Raw genomic sequence first — 21,055 nt, forward strand, 5'->3', positions numbered from 1 at the left:
TTACACCAAGGAGATTGATTATGGTTAAATTATACATGTGAAATAATCTAAAAATTGTTTGAAGATAGAAAAAAAAAACTTCACACCCCTTTAATGTACTTTATCTTTTATATAAAGCAAAGTATCCAACAACTGTATTCAAATTAAGTTTAATATGTTTGAAACAAGCACTTCTACATTGACAATGCTTTTTGGCACTGAACATTTAATGTTTTACAATCCACATTTACTGTTGTAATCAGATAACTAGATATAAAACATGCTCTTACAAGCTGTCTTCAAGTGTAAAGTTTTTCATACTCCATTTTTTTTGTCATCATGCACAGTCAATTGTACAAAAATGTCTCACATATTGATTGAATTCTCATTGCGCAAACTTGGAAAAATTTGGTAATACATCATGGTCTTAGCATGATTATTCCTGGGTTGGAGGAGACATGGGGGGGTGGATGGATGGATGGATGGGCGGGTGGACGGAGGATTGGTGGGTAGGCGGACGGACAGACGGTGGGTGGGTGGTTGGGTGGATGGATGGATGGATAGATGAATGGATGCTTGGAACGAGGAATATATGAGTGGATAGATTTAATGGATGGAGAGATTTGACGGATGGATGAAGGAAGAAAGGAATAAATACATACCTTGGAGTCAGGTGATACATGGTATCAGCTTGCTCAATGGTCCATACATTGAGCTGTTTAGGTCCTACCACACACAGTTTATGCCAGTCGGTTGGGTTGAAGGAGACTTGGGTTGCACTCAAGCCGTTCATCATCTCAGTAACCAGAAGCTGTCCAGACTCCCAGTTCCTGAGTCAACAAAAGAAGTAATTTCAATCAAGGTTTATTGTAATAATAATAATCCTTATTTCATTGTTCAAAATCGGAATTAAAAAAAGAAAACCTACAAAACTTAATTCTGGGCAATTAATCTTGGACCCGGCAGTTGCTAAGCAATGCCAGATTGATGATGCTTTGCTCTATTCCTCAAAGCGTTGAATGCCATACAGGATAGCAGTGACCGTCCGAATGTCTTATGGTCCAAAGCTCTCAGGATTAAACTACAGAGTTTATTTCTCTTTCCATGGTTTAAACCAATAAGTATACATGAATTCATATAACAAAAGTTTATATATTTGAATAAACTATGGTTTAAAGCACATGACTGATTAAAAGATCAAATTATAGCATGAGCCATCACTATGAAATAAACAAATGCCACAAACCACTAAAACTCAATAGTGAAGTTTCTAGACGACACTGTTTTGTTCCTTCAAACTTAAATTACCAATGGGTAAGTCAGATAACTCCTTCAAATAAACCAGCAAAATAAACTGACATTATCATACCGTACTTACCACAGAAACACAGAGAATTCTGGAATCCCCGAGCAGCTCACCATGTATGGATGTGTGTAGGAGAGAGCGATGGCCGAGTATTCTAACTTTGCTCCCCCTGCAATATCAAGCAAAATAATCCTTTTAATTTGCCATGACAACAGTTTCTTTTCTTTTATTATTTCAAAGAGGTCACATGTGATTGTATAATGATAATACAACTTTAATAGGAAGCACCTTCAATCCCTCAGCACTCTGCAGAGCACTGAATGCCAAAATTACCATGATTCAGGGGGAAAAAATACACCAGGCTGGGGGTTAATTTTGCCCTCAAAATGCTCAAAAGCGCCCTAGAAACTAAAAAAAGGAGCCCTGGCAAATCCCCATTCTTTGTAACGTTGAATCTTATCCAAAGTTGCAGACGTACTTGTACTATAGGCAATAAGTAGCTCCTGAAAAAAAATATATTATTTGCCTACCATGATACCATGTACTTGGTAATAGCTTTAACCCTCTTCCAATCGACACACAAGCATTCAAGAAATTATACCCATTTACTACATGTATGAGTGGAGTAAAGTAAAATTTGGGCATAGGGATTATTTTCCCTTTATATAATCATAACAAAGTCATGAATTTGAGGAGCTTCAAATACTTTGAATAAACAAGACATGTTTCTAGCTTTCATTGTCAGAAATCTGAAAAAAAAATGTTAACACTTTAGATTAAAAACCTATTTCCCCATAGGCATACAAAATTATTCATCTGTTTCTTTGTAACTTGTGCACTATTTCATTCATCTCAAACTTTTGATTTCTTTTTTCCACACTTTCTGTAATTTACATTTGAATAAAATTTGTATTTGCTACTTCTCTGGAATATAGAATAAATAAATGATATCAACAACAAAAGGTCATACCTTTACATTCTGCTCGCTTGGCGAGGGATGGATAAGAATAAACAAAGATCCTTGGGTTGAGGCACATCTCCGAGAAGGCTATCAGATGCTGAGTTCCGCTGACAGCGAGGGCGCCCACTCCATCCCCAGGTGAAGGGAAGACCGTCTCCTTGTTATTGGTGATGTCAATAAATTTGATGTTGTTTCCACACACGTGACAGAGCGTGTTCTTGTTGACAAAACTTGCCTGGGAGCCATTGTAACCCTGTGCCCATCTACAGATATAAAAGAGATTATATTATATTTTATTGGCTAATGCAAGTATTTTACAATTCATGATATTTATCAGCCGATTGAAGTATTTCCTTTTTTATTTAAATTGGCACTGCTCATGCTATCGTCGCCCTCTCTTTTACGCGTCTTTAGGCTACAAACAAAGACCGAAATATGGCGACAAGATCATCTGCGAGTATCTGCTCACCTTCTTACATGATTTTACTTAATTTTTGTATTATTTTTCGTGTAAAATGGGGGGAAATGAACTTCTTTTCCATTTACAAAATTGTGTGATAAGTACATGTAAGTTAAACAAATTAGGTATTTTGGAGCAACATTGTTGTCTCCAAAATACTTGGTACGTGTGGGCCTATGCTATGCCGTCCCAGGCTTCATGGGGAGTACATCTAACACCCGACCCCCCCCCCCCCATCCTACGTGTGAGTGGGCTTGCCTAGCCAGGAGGCTTCTAGAGAGTAAAAATCATTTACTAACGTAAGGTTACTCTCATACGAAGCCAGGGCTTCTATTCTATACATGTGCGTGTACTGTAGGCAGCCAAAACCTGAAACTTTCGCCCCCGAGATTTCTACTTTCTCTCTAAAAGATCTAGCCCTAAATCATGTACATGGGATACAACTTCATTTCCGACATTTCTATGCTATGGATTTTATTTTTAGACAAGAATTCATTAAAAAAATGACAGAAATATCATGAAAAGAAGGAAGAGACTTGCCCGATGTTTACGCCGCCATCTTGTTTTCTATTGTTCTTCACCCACGATACGGACGCTTGCGTCGCGTAACGTGGGTGAAGAACAATAGAAAACAATTCATGATAATTATTGAGACAATACATTGTAACTATTATTACAATAATAATAATTATTTTAAAATTATTATAATAACAATTGCAATGAAAGTAATTATAATTGTAATAATTACTGAGACAGTAATATTGATAAGTCATCAATAATAATGATTATGAAAATAATTATAATTATAAAAATAATCATAATTACAATTAAAGGCCTTATAATTATTGAGACAAAGTATTATTACAATAATAACTATAATTATAATGATAATAATAATGTAAGTAATATCATTGTAATGATTAATGAGACAGTAATATTGATAAGTCATCAATAATAATCATTATCATAAAATTATTTTAATAATAATTATACAAATTTATAATCATAATTATAATTAAAGGCCTTATAATTTTCGAGACAATAATAATTATTTCAATAATAATTATTATGAAATAATTATAACAATTATTACTATAATGATAGTAATTTGATTGTAATAATTATTTAGAAATTAATATTAATGAAACAAAAATAATTATTATTATGATAATAATCATAATAAAAATTGGGACAATAATGAAAAACGATGATGAGACAATAATAATATCAACAATTTTATTGAGACCACAATAATGAGATAATAGACAATTGAAATCAATCTGTTTTTATTTTTTTCAAGAAATCCTAAGATTATTATTTTAATTCTCTTCTTTGATTACAAATTATATTTATTGAAAACTTAATTTCTAATGTTCAAGCAAAGAAAATCAATATCAAGTCATGTTTACCCTGTGCACAAACCTACCACAGCCAGGCAATTTCCCCCAAAATAGGCTTAGGTTAGGTGTAGATTTTTGGATAGGGGTATAGTGTAGTTGTCGGGGGGGAGGATAATTGTCCGGGGGGTTGGGGGAGGGTAATTGTCCGGGGGTGGGGGAGGGTAATTGTCCGGGGGTGGGGGTAATCGTCCAGGGGTAGTTGCCCTTGAACCAAAGACATCATATGCCAATATGTCAAATCAATCTGAGTAGGCCTACTTTAAGATAAATAAAAAGATTGTACAAATTCCCCATATTAAAGCTATGTGTTATAAATGTGCCATGCCCAAAACAAAGAGAATAATAAGATTTCGCAATCTTCTTTTGTCCACAAATCACAAAGATGACAATAACTCGACTTCTAGATATCGGAATTTGAAAATTCAAACAGTTTTGTGAATCGTAGATATTGGGCCTCATGATTGTGAGCCTATCAAATATGCTGGAACAACCTTTCTTAATTTTCACCTGAAGTGCCTATGTATAGAATAGAAGCCCTGGCTTCGTATGAGATAGACCAAAATCTTCGGTCTCTGTTTTGTTGGTTGTTCAGCTGAACTTCGTTGGCTTCACTCACCAAATACAGAGACCGAAGTTCTAGCGCGATCTGTACAGGGGACTCAATGGCCATATGTTTATGTACTTAAGATCGGATAAAACGGGGAAGTGAATTTGCGCGACAGCCAAGGTAAGTCACTGTTTTTTTTACTTTTTTTGTTCCTTTTAACTTCATTTTTCTCTGTTTTTTGGCAATTAATGCCAAGACAGGCAAGAGGGAATATAAATTTGCATTTTGGTCACGTTGTCGTTAGTTTTCAAAATTTTTATTCATTAAGACAAAAATTGAAAAGCCCCGATGGGGGGATTTTGCATTGCAAGTCCCCTAATGGTGGCTGCACGATACTTTTTATTTTAGTGGGCCGTCTGTGTACGAGGAGAAATTAAAAAAATGTTAGAAAACTCCTCGAAACAGACGGCTGCCAGCTGTCTACGTATGAGAGTAACCTTACGTTAGTAAATGATTTTTACTCTCTAGAAGCCTCCTGGCTAGGCTTGCCCTGCCCCTGGCCTTGGCAATTGCCCGTGCCCTTGCTTGGCTCTCCGCGGCAGGCAACACTAGTTTGACGCCGCCGTGGAACCCCCACAGCACCAGGAGCTAGTTCCCGTACCGTACCGGTAGGCGGTACACATGTACAACGGCATCGAGCTCAACCTCAGCTAACGTAACGCTTGCACAGCACAGCCAAATTTTCGAGAAGCAGCAGCTCGGGTTATTTAGCTCGCCACAATCAAACTTTTTGTTTTCAATACTCACTTGACATCTAATGTTCCGACTGAATCCATTCTCTATTTGAAAATTCTTTTCATTAATATGAACAACAGCATCCGATTAATATTTTTGTCTTAAAATTCGGGAAATGGTGTGAAATTTCCCCCAAAGTTTCGCTTCTCGTTGCTAAGCACGTACGCACGCACGCGTGCGCTGAGCGCGCGCACTCGCTCCGGCGCGGCGCGCAGCGGCCGCGCTCCAGTCGAGTCGTTGATTACAATGATTTTCAGTATAATAGCATATAGGACTTGATTGATTGATTGATTCATTCATTCATTCATTCATTTGATTATCTATTTATTCATTTGTTTATTCATTTATCAGTTTATTCAGCTCAGTCGGTAGAGCGGGAGTTTCAGATCCCAGTGACCCGGTTTCGATTCCCACTTGGTGATATAGTGCCCTTTGATTTAATCCTCATTACCAGGTCCCTCAAAGAGGACCTTAAGCCGTCGGTCCTCTGGTTGCTTGCTTACAAGCATTCATGCTTTCTTAACAGTCAGGTAAAAAAAAATCACCGACATTTACTATTAGACCTACCTTTTACCATTTATTTATTTTTTTAATTTATTCATTCATTTATTTATTTATTTACTTTTGTATTTACTGGTTGTTTCCCGGATCGTTGTTCGTATTTTGTCATTCATTCACTTCATTGAGAGATGAGATGACAGCTACTCATCCCTATAAGATTTTAGTGGGATTTTGGTTCACAGCTTGAAAGTTTGGAAGGGCGGGCGCCGATCAGGCGTGCCGTCATTGCAGGGACGTCGGGAGGAAGGGGGAAGAAAGGGGGTGAAGGGGGGGTGAAGTAGAAAATAAGGGGAAGAAGTTCTCTCTGATAACAAGTTGGTTTTGATAAAAGCATGAAAATGAGAGGAAGAGGGGTCCGATATTGGTGAAGTTTGCAGGTGGAAATCCTTCAATGCCAAGTTTTAGTTTGTGACGTCACACATGTCGATACAATGGCGAAATCCTAAAATATTTTAATCTGAATAAATAGAGTAAAATTCACAAAGCAAAATGCTGAAAATTTTGTCATAATCGGATAACAAATAGCGAAGTTACTATAATTTAAAAGTTTATCAATATTTTGTGAAAACAATTATATGAACATCGTCATATATTCATAGGTGTGCTGTCGGGTGTGCTGATGATGTCACATCCCCGTTTTCCTTTTACTTATGTTATTACATGAAATCATATAAATGTTTCAATTTTTTTCATACATGATGTGTCTCCATTATAAATATGATGAAATATAACTGATGTGTCTGTCTTATAAATATGATGAAATAAATTGTGGCAATAAAATTAATGCACTTAATCAATTGTCAATCCAATTTTTTTAGTTCTTGGTAGAATTTTTTTGAATAAACCTAATTTCATATAGCAAAATAAAAAGAACAAGTGAGGATATGACATCATCAGCCCACCTATAATGAATTATTCATAAAGACGTGCCTAGAACTGATTCACCGGAATAGTGCAAATCTTTAATATTCAAACAACTTCGCGGGTAACTTCGTTATTTGTTATCCGATTTTGATCAAATTTTTCAGAAATCTGTCTTTGTGAATTATTGAGATATAAATATTTCCAGCCTGGACCATCGTTTTAAAATTATTTACACATTTTATTGTGTTTTTTAGTATTCAATCACATGCATACGATCACAATATTTGCATCAGAATTCATAATCCAAAAATATTTTTATATACTTTAAAACTTAGCTGTTGAACTGAAGCTTAAGCGCGTTCTATGCCTATCATAGTCTGTCCCTAAAGTTGTTTAAACTTGTAAACAGTTTTTAAAATTAACTTTTTTTATTAACAACTTGTTCCAAACATTAGACTATGTTAGAGTGGGCCATAGAGATATAATTAGTATACATCTCTATGGAGTGGGCCTAATAGGATCACAGAGATACGATCTTACGTACACGTAAGCTCCCGAAGGGAGCTAGAGAGGTAACTCTTTTCGCGCGTTTTTATTTCCCATAGGTTTTGTACACAGCCAATATGGCTGCCGGCGGACAATTTGAAGGGTGATTTTGGAGGGTCAATGTTTTATTCATAAGAATGACGTCAAATTACGCAAAATGCACTTCTCTGATTGGCTAAGACGCTAATGTTTTATTCATATATTATGAATTAAACACGTTTTTTCGATCCCACAATTCCCTACGAGATCTGTGCGAAGTGTTGTTCTTTCGGACTCTGCGAATTTCCAGTTTCTACAACGAAATAGCTCGACTAATCATCTGTTTATAGAATTCATGTTCGAAATCGTGACTTTTGAGTGAACTTCATTGGAGCAGAAAATCTTGGAGGGAACATCAATAATAATCTACTGACATTCCATGAGAATAAAAGTAAGTTACGTTAATTTTCATGTTTTGATCTCACTTGCAATGGTGATGTGTTTGCCGGGGTTCGGTGCCTATACCGTATTACTTTACTACGTAAACCTCCATACACTCGACTCCCATGTCTTTTGCCTGACTTCCAAATAAATCATCTGTCATTTGAGTTTCTCAAAAAATAGGCCTAACTTACCATTTGTCGTAGATCTAGACCTTCATCGGAATCCTTCATGTAGGCAAAAAGTAAACCTGTATTTCAGTTTTATTGTCAATTATCAGGGGTAGATGTGGACTTGTTTCCGACCTCCTGTTTTAGTAACGAGAAACTGTCGATTTTGGTCAGAGCGGGATCCGGTCTTGATATCGCCGGTGCTAGCCGGCTAGCGAGATTGTCGATGTAGTCATGGGGTATGAAAATAGCGGGGACGGACTAGGCCCAAACTTCAAGTTCAAGCTTGAAAGTTGAAGTTTAGGTCTAGTCCGTCCACGCTATTTCATCTTCATATGAATAAGTATAATTCTCAGCAGCTTCTTTTATTCAAAAACTTTTTACTTCAGAGTAATCATGAATGAAATCCAATTGATTTAGTGTTAGATTTGAATGAAATGTCTTACTTAGACGCAAATCAAGTTTCCATTTGAACAGGATGCCATGGGCCTGGCCTGGGGTGGTATTCTGAAAAGTTCTTAGTGTTTACTTGATTCAAATGTGTTGTGATTCTTTAGTTATATACAGGACCAGTATAGACCAGGTCCTGATTCAGCTATACAGCTGGAGCAATATTGGTTGGAATCATTTTACTTTAATATTAATAAACACTTTGGTACCTGGTGGGTGTTTCATAAAGTTGTTCGTAAGTTAAGGGCGACTTTAAGAACGACTGGTGATCCTTTCTTGTGGAAGATGGTACATTCTGGGCAATGGTCAAGCGCGTAAGAAAGGTTCACCAGTCGTTCTTAAAGTTGCTCTTAAGTTGCGAACAGCTTTATGAAACGGTCCCCTGGTAATATGCGTATGCTTCTCTGTGAAACTTTATGATAGAGAGAGAGATTGAAGTTTTTGGACCAACCAGATAATTAATTTTGGAATATTCATAGGCCAATGATATGGGCAGCTTGAAATTTTTGAAATATTGTTTAAGAAGAGTAGTTATTGGGTTAGTTTATTTATCTCTAATACCGTACTCTCAAACTTTAAAAAAATGTTTATTGCAGATCCAATAGGACCAAGATTTTAGCAGTTCACACCCGGTCAGAGGGACAAAATTGAGAACCATGCAGATCGGCAAGTGTGGGTTACACTCTAATGAGGAACAGGATATCTGAATTGGAAAATTGCAAGGTATGCTTGTTGTTTTAATAATAATACAGGCTGTATCTAAGCTAAAGTCTAAATCTAAATGAATAAATATTCCCTCTTTTGGGGGGAGGCGGTATGGATAATTGAGCTGAATCAAGATAAGATATCATGTATTTCCATTTTCACCAACCATACCTTCTGTCTATTTACATGTACATAAAAAACATGATATTAACAGTTATCTGATAAATATTTGAATTAATTTGGACTCTTTATTATCAAAACATACTGTAAATAGTTATATTGATATATCAATTTATCTGGATGTAGGACAAAAGTGACAAAAGTATTAAATAGAGTTTAAATCTTCTTAATAAAACTGGACTAGATGAGTAAAAATAATTTACATCAGCAGCTCATTTTGTTCTTTCTCTATTTTTTACAATGCAGGTTTCCCACTGCCCAAGCTGTTTTAGTACTGGTATCACAACAAGTACCAAGATGGAAGATATATGAAGGCCAAGCTAATAAGTAGTTACTTCAAATTAATATGAATAGATATATCAACAAAGCATTGAATGTTCTTTAAACTGCACATCTGTAGAAAAGAGTTAGGTTCATCAGCGGGCAATGACATTAAAGTATACAAAATTTCACACAAAATACAAGAAAGAAATATTTTTTTTCCAATGGGCAAATGTATCACCTTTTATTAATATTTAATATTTCTACTAGTTCTTAGAAGTTTTTGTGAAATTAAATATAATTTCCAGTTTAAAGGACTAGACAAAAATTTATTTTGAAATAAAAATCATGCGTAGATAAATGTTAATAAAGGTGATCAGAGGATTAAGAAATAATTTTAGTATCACTCCTGGACCTCATTCCATAAACAAGTTATTACTATTGTAATCTTGTCACTATGACAATTACCATGGTAACAGAGCTGAGCAAGAAATCAAGGTCTTTATGGTAGCTGCAATGGGCTTGGACAAAGTTAACATAATTGCAAGTCGTCATATAATGGCTCAATAATTATGTAGGGAGATTAAATTGCATTTATTGTTATCTTACTCAAAGTTTTGAATGGGTTTCCTCTGCAAAAATATATAAATAGACCATATTTTTGAAAATAGATTGAATTCTACCCACAGCGACAGAAGACAATATCAAATTTGTTAGTGATTCACTGACTTGGAAAGGCACTGTTTAGGGAGATTCTTGAATTATGCCCCCCCCCCCTCTTTTTTATGTGGAGTGCTCTCACATTAGTAGAATATTTCTTGTCAGGAAATTTGGAAGGAATTTACCCCTTTTTTGAGTGACAAACTTGTGTGGAAAGAATAAACAGAATATTTCAGATTTTTATGCTCTTTTTATGAAATCTTGGATGCATCCCTCATATTAATTATTAGGCTCATCAAGATCTTTTGAGTGAAATTTTAATAAACATTGTATATTTTGACTTAAGTGTAGAAAATGTACTAAATCCTTTATTTTTTGGAAATCTAATTTAATGCTTGTAAACTCTAGTTATGTTATTTTCAATGTTTCAGAAAATGGATTTCTTAATAAACATGTTGATTTTGAATTAAATTATCTGATCTTGGTCATTTTCATTTATTAATCACCAATTTGTGATGATGTAGTACTACCAAAATTTTTTATGCACAAATGGCACAAGATGTTGCACCTTGTACTCAAATGTGATACTACTGTGACATCATGAGAGCAAACAGCAGTTAATCAAAATATTCTTCAAGAGAACTAAGGATAAGAGTGGGAAAGTATGTAAAATGACAGGAGAATTATTTGCCTTTATGCATATATTTGTGTGTGTCAGTTTCTGAGAGAGAAAGAAAAAGAGAGAAGGGGCAGGAGATGGGGGCAGTTAGAGAAAGTTGTTTGTTTTAGAAGAAGCAATCATAAGACCTTACTGTTCATGATGGGTATACGGGGAGGGGAATTATTTCTACAAAATTTGGAACATGTATTTAATGTATTTTTCTTTCCATATAAAAATTATACCAGATTCATTTCCAGTTGAAAATAAAAAATAAGTATCCTATAGCCTACGATCGGTTTGCTCTCCTGCCTAGATAGTTTTGAGAATCCCCCTAAAATATTGTACCTAGGTCATGGTTATTGATATGATAATGACATAGAAGTCGCCATTTAAAATTAAGTGCTCCCGACTGCTATTCATAATAGGACCTATATTGGGGACTACAATAATTATGTAAAAGTATTTGATTTGTTCTTATTATTTTTTAAAATTATGAAATAAAGTTTCATTTTGTTTTCTGTAATCAAAAATGAAAAGAAAGAGTGGTTGCAAAAGGAGTCCACTTTTTACCATTCCGAGAAAATCCATGTTTTTTATTCTCACCTATTGCATTACTCAACTAAATTGTCATGTACTAGCCTATCATGTGAACATAAAATTGGCCGGGTATAAAAGAAATCTACCTGTTTTCAATTTTTTTCTATATATTCTTTAAAACATTATCATTTTGGACCTAAAGCCTTTTGCAACTATACTGAAATGAATCCAATCAATTTTGATTTAAAAAGTGATTTTTCTTTGCCACTTTTATTCACGTTTTCATGTGAATTTCACATTTTCTTTGGTACCATCTTATAGAGCTACTAAAAATCTATACATTGCGAAAAAAAATCAAATTTGATGAAAAATGGACCTAACCCCTTTTGCAAGTAAGCTCTTCAAATAAGGGCTTCAGAAACATAAAGAGATGCCATCGTAATGACATTCAACCATTATTGTCAACTGAGGAACACTTACACTTACACAATTTAAGGGAAAACTATTATGGCAACATTTTCTTTGGGATCTTCTTCTGTAATGGTAATAGTGAATGTAATTAGTAGAAAGAAAATTATATGAAAAGAGGGCAATTAAATTCCCTCCCATAAAGTTTCCAGTTATTGCTTTCGCAAAGATCCTGGCAACTTGCGGTTAAAATAAATCAAAGGTGCAGTAATAATCGTGACAGGCAAGATCAAATAGATCAATGAAAATAAGATTTTATTTACATGTACTTAAGAATGAATGAATGTAATGACAAACGATATTAAATCAGGTCGCGCATTATGCTAATTAGTGACCAAATGCTCATTTACATATTTTTACGCTTTGCGCGAAGGACGTTAAATGGCCACGCCTCCATTTCGCTGGTGTACCAAAGCAGTGGCGGTGTCCATAGGCTTGTACATGTAAAATGGGAGCAGTGTGCACTTTTGACCCTCCAAAATTTTCTTCAAGTCTGACCGGATGCAGAAGCGGAGTTTCCACCCCCTGTCTTGTTTCACAGAGATACGATCTTACGTATACGTAAGCTCCCGAAGGGAGCTAGAGAGGTAACTCTTTTCGCGCGCTTTTATTTCCCATAGGTTTTGTACACAGCTAATATGGCTGCCGGCGGACAATTTGAAGGGTGATTTTGGAGGGTCAATGTTTAATTCATGAGAATGACGTCAAATTACGCAAAATGCACTTCTATGATTGGCTAAGACGCTAATGTTTTATTCATATCCTAAGGAATTAAACACATTTTTCCTTCCCACAATTCCCCACGAGATCTGTGCGAAGTGTTGTTCTTTTGGACTCTGCGAATTTCCAGTTTCTACAACGAAATAGCTCGACTAATCATCTGTTTATAGAATTGATGTTTGAAATCGTGATTTCTGGGTGAACTTCATTGGAGCAGAAAATCTTGGAGGGAACATCAATATTAATTTAATGACATTCCATAAGAATAAAAGTAAGTTAAGATCATTTTCATGTTTTGATCTCACTTGCAATGGTGATGTGTTTGCCGGGGTTCGGGCCATCCCGTATTACTTTACTACGTAAACCCCATTTCCATACACTCCCATGTCTTTTGCCTGACTTCCAAATAAATCATCTGTAACTGAGTTTCTCAAAAAGATAGGCCTAACTTACCATTTCATTTTGTCGTAGACCTTCATCGGAATGCTTCATTTAGGCAAAAAGTAAATATGTATTTCAGTTTTATTGTCAATTATCAGGGGTAGATGTGGACTTGTTTCCGACCTCCTTTTTTAGTAACGACAAATTGTGATTTTGGTCAGAGCGAGATCCGGCCTTGATATCGGCGGTGCAGTGCTAGCCGGATAGCTAGATTGTCGATGTAGTCATGGGGTATGAATATAGCGGGGACGGACTAGGCCTAGGCCCAAACTTCAAGCTTGAAAGTTGAAGTTTAGGCCTAGTCCGTCCACGCTATTTCCTCTTCATATGAATAATTATAATTCTCAGCAGCTTCTTTTATTCAGAAATTTTTACTTCAGAGTAATCATGATGAAATCCAATTGATTTTGTGCTAGATTTGAATGAAATGACTTAGACGTAAATTAAGTTTCTATTCGAACAGGATGCCCTGGGCAGGGCCTGGTGTGGTATTCTGAAAAAGTTCTTAGTGTTTACTTCATTCAAATGTGATGTGATTCTTTAGTTATATACAGGACCAACAGAGACCAGGTCCTGATTCAGCTATACAGCTGGAGCAATATGTGGTTAGAATCATTTTACTTTAATAAACAGTCGGGTACCTGGTATGCGTATGCCTCTCTGTGAAACTTTATGATAGAGAGAATGAAGTTTTTGGACCAGATAATTTAGTTTGGAATATTCATGGGCCAATGATATGGGCAGCTGGAAATTTTTTTGATATTGTTTAAGAAGAGTAGTTTTATTTGTCTCTAATAATCTCAAACAAAAAAATTTTTATTGCAGATTCAATAGGACAAAGATCTTAGCAGTTCACACCCGGTCAGAAGGACAGAATTGAGAACCATGCAGATCAGCAAGTGTGAGTTACACTCTATGAGGAACAGGACATCTGAATTGGAAAATTGCAAGGTATGCTTGTTGTTTTAATAAAAATACAGGCTGTATCTAAGCTCATCCCCCCCAAAAAAAAAATAGTCTACTGTAAATAAATAAATATTCACTCTTTTGGGGGGGAGGGGGTGTATGGCCAATTGAGCTGAATCAAGATAAGATATCATGTAAAATTAAAGCTCCATTAATATTTGCTTGAATTCAGATTCACCAGTATTTCCATTTTCACCAACCATACCTTCTGTCTATGTACATAAAAAACCATGATATTAACAGTTATCATCTGATGAATATTTGAATTAATTTGCACTCTTCATTATCAAAACCTACAGTAAATAGTTATATTGATATATCAATTTATCTGGATGTAGGACAAAAGTGACAAAAGTATTAAAGAGAGTTTAAATCTTCTTAATAAAACTTGACTAGATGAGTAAAATTAATTCACATCAGCAGCTCATTTTGTTCTTTCTCTATTTTTTACAATGCAGGTTTCCCACTGCCCAAGCTGTTTAAGTACTGGTATCACAACAAGTACCAAGGTGGAAGAAATATGAAGGCCAAGTTAATAAGTAGTTACTTCAAATTAATTTGAATAGATATATCAACAAAGCATTGAATGTTCTTTAAACTGCACATCTGTAGAAAAGAATGCAGTACAAGTTCAGGTTCATCAGCGGGCAATGACATTAATGTATACACAATTTCACACAAAATACAAGTAAGAGATTTTTTTTTCCAATGGGCAAATGTATCACCTTTTATCGATATTTAATACTTCTACTAGTTCTTAGTAGTTTTCGTGAAATTAAATATAATTTCCAGTTTAAAGGCCTATTGTATACAAGACAAAAATTTATATTTTGAAATAAAAATCATGTGTAGATAAATGTAAATAAAGGTGATCAGAGGATTAAGAAATAATTTTAGTATCACTCCCGGACCTCATTTCATAAACAAGTTATTACTATTGTAATCTTGTCACTATGACAATTACCATGGTAACAGGGCTGAGCAAGAAATCAAGGTTTTTATGGTAGCTGCAACGGGCTTGGACAAAGTTATTGCAAGTCTTCATAATGCTTGAATAATTATGTAGGGATATTAAGTTGCATTTAATGTAATCTTACTTTTTAAAAAGTTTTTGAAATGGGTTACCTCAGTAAAATTATGTATAAATAAACTATTTTTTAAATAGATTGAATTCTAAACACAGTGGCAGTAGACAATGTCAAATTTTGTGAATGATTCACTAATGTATTGATAGGGAAAGGCACTCTTTAGGGAGAATCTGGAATGCCCACCCCCCCCCCCCTCTTTTTATGAGGAGTGCTCTCACATCAGTAGAATATTTCACATCAGCAAATCTGGAAGGAATTTACAATTTTTTTTGAGTGACAAACTTTTGTGGAAAAATAAGTAAACAGAATATCACAGATTTTTAAGCTCTTTTTATGAAATCCTGGATACATCCCTCATATTAACTATTAGGCTCATCGACATCTTTTGAATGAAATTTTAATGAACATTGTACATTTTGACTTAAGTGTAGAAAAATGTACTTAATCCTTTATTTTTTTTTTAAATGTTTGGTAGACTCTAATTATTATTGTTATGTTATTTTCAATGTTTTAGAAAATGGATTCCTTAATAAACATGTTGAATTTGAATTGAATTATCTGATCTTGGTCATTTTGATTCATTTAAATTGTGATGATATAATGCTACCGCATTGTTTTATGCACAAATGGCACAAGTTGTTACACTCTGTACTGAAATGTGATGATGCTACTGTGACATCATGAGAGCAAACAGCAGTTAATTGAAATATTCTTCAAGAGAAATAAGGATCAGAAATAAGGATCAGAGTAGGAAAGGAGTAAATTGACAGGAGAATTGTTTGCCTTTATGCATAGTTGTGTGTGTCAGTTTCTGAAAAATGAGAGAGAGAGAGAAGGGGCAGGAGATCAGATGGGGGGGGCAGTTTGTGAAAGTTCATTTTGTTTTGGAAGAAGCAATTACAAGACCTTACTGTTCATGATGGGAATACGGGAGCGGGGGAATTAATTCTAAAAAAATTGGAACATTTATATTCAACATATTTTTCTTTCCTTATAAAAATTACACCAGATTCATTTCCAGTTGAAAATTAAAAAAGAAATAGCCTATGATCGGTTTGCTCTCTTGCCTAGATAATTTTGAGAATCTCCCTAAAATATTGTACTTGGGTCATTGCCTATTGATATATGATAATGACAAAGAACTGAGTCGCCATTTAAAATTAAGTGCTCCTCACTGCTATTCATAATAGGACCTATATTGGAGACTGTACAATAATTGTGTAAAAGAATTTGATTTGTTCTAATTATTTTTGTTCAAATTATGAAATAAAGGTTCATTTCGTTTTCTGTATAAAAAGAAAAGATTGAAAAATGAATAAGGGTTTCATAAACATAAGAGATGTCATCGTAATTACATTCAACCATTATTGTCAACCATGCAAGGAACACTTTCAAGATTTAAGGGAAAAATATAATGGCAACAATTTCTTTGGGAACCTCTTCTGTAATATAAAAAGTGAATGTAATTAGTAGAATGAAAATGGTATGAAAAGAGGGCAAATCAAGCTCAATTAAATTCCCTCCCATAAAGTTTCCAGTTATTGCCTTAGCAAAGATACTGTCAACTTGCAGCTAAAATAAATCAAAGGTGCAGTAATAATCGTGACAGGCAAGAACAAATAAATAAATAAAAATAAGATAACTTAAGAATGAATGAGCTAGTGGCATGATGTATTATAATCACAGACACCAACGATATTAAATTAGGTCGCGCATTATGCTAATTAGTGACCAAATGCTCATTTACATATTTTTACGCTATGCGCGAAGGACGTTCCATGACCACGCCTCCATTTCGCTGGTGTACCAAAACAGTGGCGGTGTCAATTGGCTTGTACATGTAAAATGGGAGCAGTGTGCACTTTTGACCCTCCAAAATTTACTTCAATTCTGACCGGATGCAGAAGCGGAGTTTCCACCCCCTGAATAGGATGTTTAATACCGCCCTCACAAGTCATGTTCGACCGATTGCATCTGGGCGTTGTGGCGTGCGCCTGTAATCCAAGCTGTGGGGAAGTTACAAATTGATGCAGAGGTTCGAGGTTCGAGCCCTGGGGTGGTATTCTGAGATCCATTTTATCTCAGATAAAATAAAATATTTTATCTCCGTTAAAATCAGTGAGATAAAATACCCTTAAAATCTCTCCGAATTGGTATTCTGAGAACCATTTTATCTTCATTTTATCTCTGTAAGACACACCTATTTTTTTAATCAATGTCCAATTAAAAACGCGCTTTTATAGCTCTCTCATATCACTCAACCAATTAAAATCCATTCCGCCAGGAGGTGTGGCAAAGGGGCCAGATTGCGTCAATTTATTGACTTCAAATACGCTTGCACTATACGCTTGCGCGTCTTTACGGAGATTTCTTTTTAACAAAAAGGACAATGCTCTTATCTTTTTTCGAAGTCTATATCGCATCTTTTCAAACATCATTTCAAAGACAATATTAGTAAAGAAAAGTCTTATGAAATACTCTCTGATTGTACAGGAACAACGTTAAGGTGTTATTCTCAATAAGTATATAACTTTTCTTCATTTTCATGTCACCATTTGGGGTTAATTCACCTAGAAATACTGGTGAAATCAACGTCGCAGAGATAAAATAGCCTCTACCCTCTTTTAAGTTTATTTTATTTTTTCTTCAAAGTAACATGGGCGCAAGCACATCATCTGCGTTGCAATGGCCAGATACGCGATGGGTATGTGTACACAGGCATTGTTCTGTTGCGTATCATTCGTAGATACGCAAGATAAAATTCATACGCAAGATAAAATCTACAATTTTATCTGAGAGATAAAATCTCATCTCAGAATACCAATTTCATTTTAAGAGATAAAATAAAATATTTTAAAGATAAAATGACCTCAGAATACCACCCTTTCGGATGGTGACGTTAAAGGTCGGTCCCAGACGTAAATAATCATTTCTGATTGATACACGTCTGACAAAACTCAAACAAACACACACACACTCTCTCCGTCCGAACTAGATTGTTCACATTTTTAAATAAAGCCTGTGATAGTTTAGTTTAGTTTACTCCAACGGTGTTGTAGGACTAAACCTGTTCATCGATCAGAGTAGAATGTCTATTGCTGCTCTCCTTCAGACAAAATTAAAATAGGCTTTTAAAAAGTACGTTAATTATTGCCATGGTTAATAAACATATTATTAACATTCTCCTTTAAACAGGGGGGGGGGGGCAAAAGAAGAAAATTTCAAATAGCATCACCTAATTATAATCAGATGATCGTATCCCCCAAAGAGAAAGAGGTGTACAATATTATTATATGATAATATTTTCTGAATATCATGTCAAAATTTATCACAAAATTATTGGGTTTTGTAATAAAGAAGTCTATTTTGCTCTCTCGTTTTTCTCCCGATATGCCATAATTATAAGTGGCCCCTCTTTTATTTTTATTTTTATTATTATTATTATTTTTTTTGCCTTTTGCTTATTACGCCACTAATTCAGAGATGAGCAAAGAAATCAAATCAAATAAATCCAATTGATCATGAATTTGTTGCTTAGAGGTCAAGTGCACCTCAAAAATTGTTGATTTGAATCAATAGAGGAAAATCAAACAAGCATAATATAATTTCATCAAGTTAATTGGAATCCGATGTGGAAATAAAAAAGTTCTGACATTTAAAGTTTCGCTTATTTTTCATAAAACAGTTTCATGAACAACTCAGTGATATTCAAAGAGAAAAACTCAGAGAGGATGATTTCCATCACTCACTATTTTTAAGGCTTTTTATTGTTTGATTTAAACAAATATTTCCTTTCCTTTAACAGATTTGTAAATACCTTGACCGAAACATTTATGTCAAAACAAAATTTCACATGCATAGTCAGGGAGAAATAAAACTTTCTTTCACGTTCAGGAGAAAATTAAAAATATAAATGTCATTTTCTAAAATATACAAAAAAGTAGCCCGTATGTGGGTGGATGTCATCAGTTTCCTCGTTTGCATATAGGCCTACCGACCAGGAGGAGGAGCATAACTGTTTTGTGAAATTTATTCTACCTCCGCGATTTTTTTAATTTTCGTTGTCTGCTTTTTGGATTTTTCACTTTTGATTCAAATCAACTTTTTGATGACGGTGACATTAATAATTGTCCTTTAATATCTCTGTCGATTTGCTGAAAAACGCCAAAACTTTTTTTTTCACGGTGCGTGAGGATGGGCCAATATCGTGATCACTGTCGTAAAGTGATCAGGGGGGGGGGGTTAACCTGGGGAGCGTTTCATCAATATTTTCATCCGACAAGTTGTCAGATCTGACATCTTTTCATGATTTCGATTGGCTGAGATGCACTGTTCCTATGGTAACTGTCGGATAAACTGGTACTTGTCGGATAAAATGTCCGACAAGTCCTTTCATGAAACGCCCCCCAGATAGCGATTTGGGATATTTTCATGCACACATTCAGAGTTTCAGACCTGAAAGTAATATTGGTCATTTTGGTTTTTGTAATCACGATCAAGATAATATCACACACAAAAAGCGCTTCGTTAGGTCTACTGACTTGAGCTAGGGCCTTGTAGAACCGTTTGCAGTGACTATAAAATAGAACATTATTTCACTAATCATGAGATTTTTTTCAACCTTAAAACTTTACATTCTATGAGCACTCTTTATAACCATGAACATGCATTACAGTATAAGCATTTTTATATTCTGTTCACTTTTTGTAATCGTAAACAGGATGGGTATTTTCCTAAATAAATGATGCATGCGCCAAACACAAGCTGAATAATACCTGAAATCGGGACAATTGAATATTTTTAATTTGTAAATGAACAAACATGCAGGCTTGCGTATCTAACTAAACCATTATGTGAATGCTGAGGCGATGAGATATTCAATAGGCTAAGTGACCTGAAAAAGAACAATTCAAGGATTTTTTTCGTGAATTCATGAAGAGTATACGCATCTCATAATCAAATGATGTTCGATCGCGTAGATTTTTTTCTTTCAGTTTTCAATTCCCATTGTCTTTTCTATTTCACCTCTTTTCTATTTCACCTCTTCTCGTTCTTTTATTTCTTCCCTTTTTTCAAGGGGATGGGCTTAACTCACCCCCCCCCCCCCGTCTCCGCCCGTGATCTGGTACGATTTTTTTTTTGCGCCTGTCCGACTGGGGTCCGGAATTGGAGGGGTTTTTTTTGGGGGGGGGGGGGAGGGGGCGGCACAAAGCCCAGTATCCGTGATTTCAGCGATTCAAAAGAAATCCGGTAGTCGGATTCCTCGTTGCATCAGCTCAAGCACGACTCCGCTAATAACCGTCTATCGTATCCGGTATTAAAATCGATTACATCTAACCAGCTGTTTCTTTATTGTGTCGAAAATTGAGTGCTGACGCCACGTAACCTCAAACAAAATTCGGCATAAAGACCAAGAACGGTTACTTCTTTCATTAATAACACTTCCAATACGTTTATCACCTCAACAAGATATTCGATTTGTGACATTGCAGTTGAGTTAGGTTTTACGGTAGTCGCTAAGAGAATACATGTCAAACTTGAGTTTGGACAGCGAAGCCGAAGGACTGCTTACGGCACTCTGACTGCGTTATATCGGGAAGGAGCTGGCGAGTCTGCGGTGCTTTGTTTGGCTGGCACCGGCACGCGACGATATACGTCTGACGACGTTGTCTGTCATTGTCAATTGATCAGCGGCAGCGTCATAGATCATAGATGGTTTAGGAAGACAAAAGTCTAAAAAGAGGAAATTCTTTGTTCGTGGCTTCGTACATTTTGAAAATAGGTGAGATTAATTGTAGAACATTTTAAGGTACCGGTATGTCAGTCATGTCAGTAGATTGATAGAGCTACATATGCATGTAGGACCTGGCTGTAATATAACGGTGGCATGATATTAACACCAAACACTT

At 35.3% G+C, this 21,055-nt stretch overlaps 2 protein-coding genes and 1 long non-coding RNA gene across 4 annotated transcripts in view; 2 read left to right on the top strand and 1 right to left on the bottom strand.

Moving 5' to 3' along the window:
* LOC121424756 (cilia- and flagella-associated protein 43-like) overlaps positions 1-5,615 on the bottom strand; it is a 41,114-nt gene extending 35,499 nt beyond the window's left edge. For both annotated transcript variants that reach the window (XM_041620525.1, XM_041620524.1), the window contains exons 1-4: positions 5,461-5,615; positions 2,256-2,509; positions 1,358-1,454; positions 642-809 (exon numbers count right to left, since the gene is read on the bottom strand). In XM_041620525.1, the coding sequence (XP_041476459.1) occupies positions 642-809; positions 1,358-1,454; positions 2,256-2,509; positions 5,461-5,489 (548 nt within the window). In that variant the 5' untranslated portion in view covers positions 5,490-5,615. The remainder of the gene's footprint in view (positions 1-641; positions 810-1,357; positions 1,455-2,255; positions 2,510-5,460) is intronic.
* A 1,808-nt stretch (positions 5,616-7,423) lies between these two features.
* LOC121424657 lies at positions 7,424-9,860 on the top strand. The gene is made up of 3 exons (XR_005971408.1): positions 7,424-7,849; positions 9,056-9,182; positions 9,591-9,860. It is a non-coding gene; the product is annotated as an uncharacterized LOC121424657 (long non-coding RNA).
* Positions 9,861-20,481: 10,621 nt separating this feature from the next.
* The window catches only part of LOC121424807 (cytosolic purine 5'-nucleotidase-like), a 33,372-nt gene continuing 32,798 nt past the window's right edge, over positions 20,482-21,055 (top strand). The window contains exon 1 of the mRNA XM_041620595.1: positions 20,482-20,928. The gene's annotated coding sequence lies outside the window, so the exon portion shown is untranslated. The remainder of the gene's footprint in view (positions 20,929-21,055) is intronic.

Source organism: Lytechinus variegatus, chromosome 12 (genome assembly GCF_018143015.1).
Source record: "Lytechinus variegatus isolate NC3 chromosome 12, Lvar_3.0, whole genome shotgun sequence".
NCBI lineage: Eukaryota > Metazoa > Echinodermata > Echinoidea > Temnopleuroida > Toxopneustidae > Lytechinus > Lytechinus variegatus.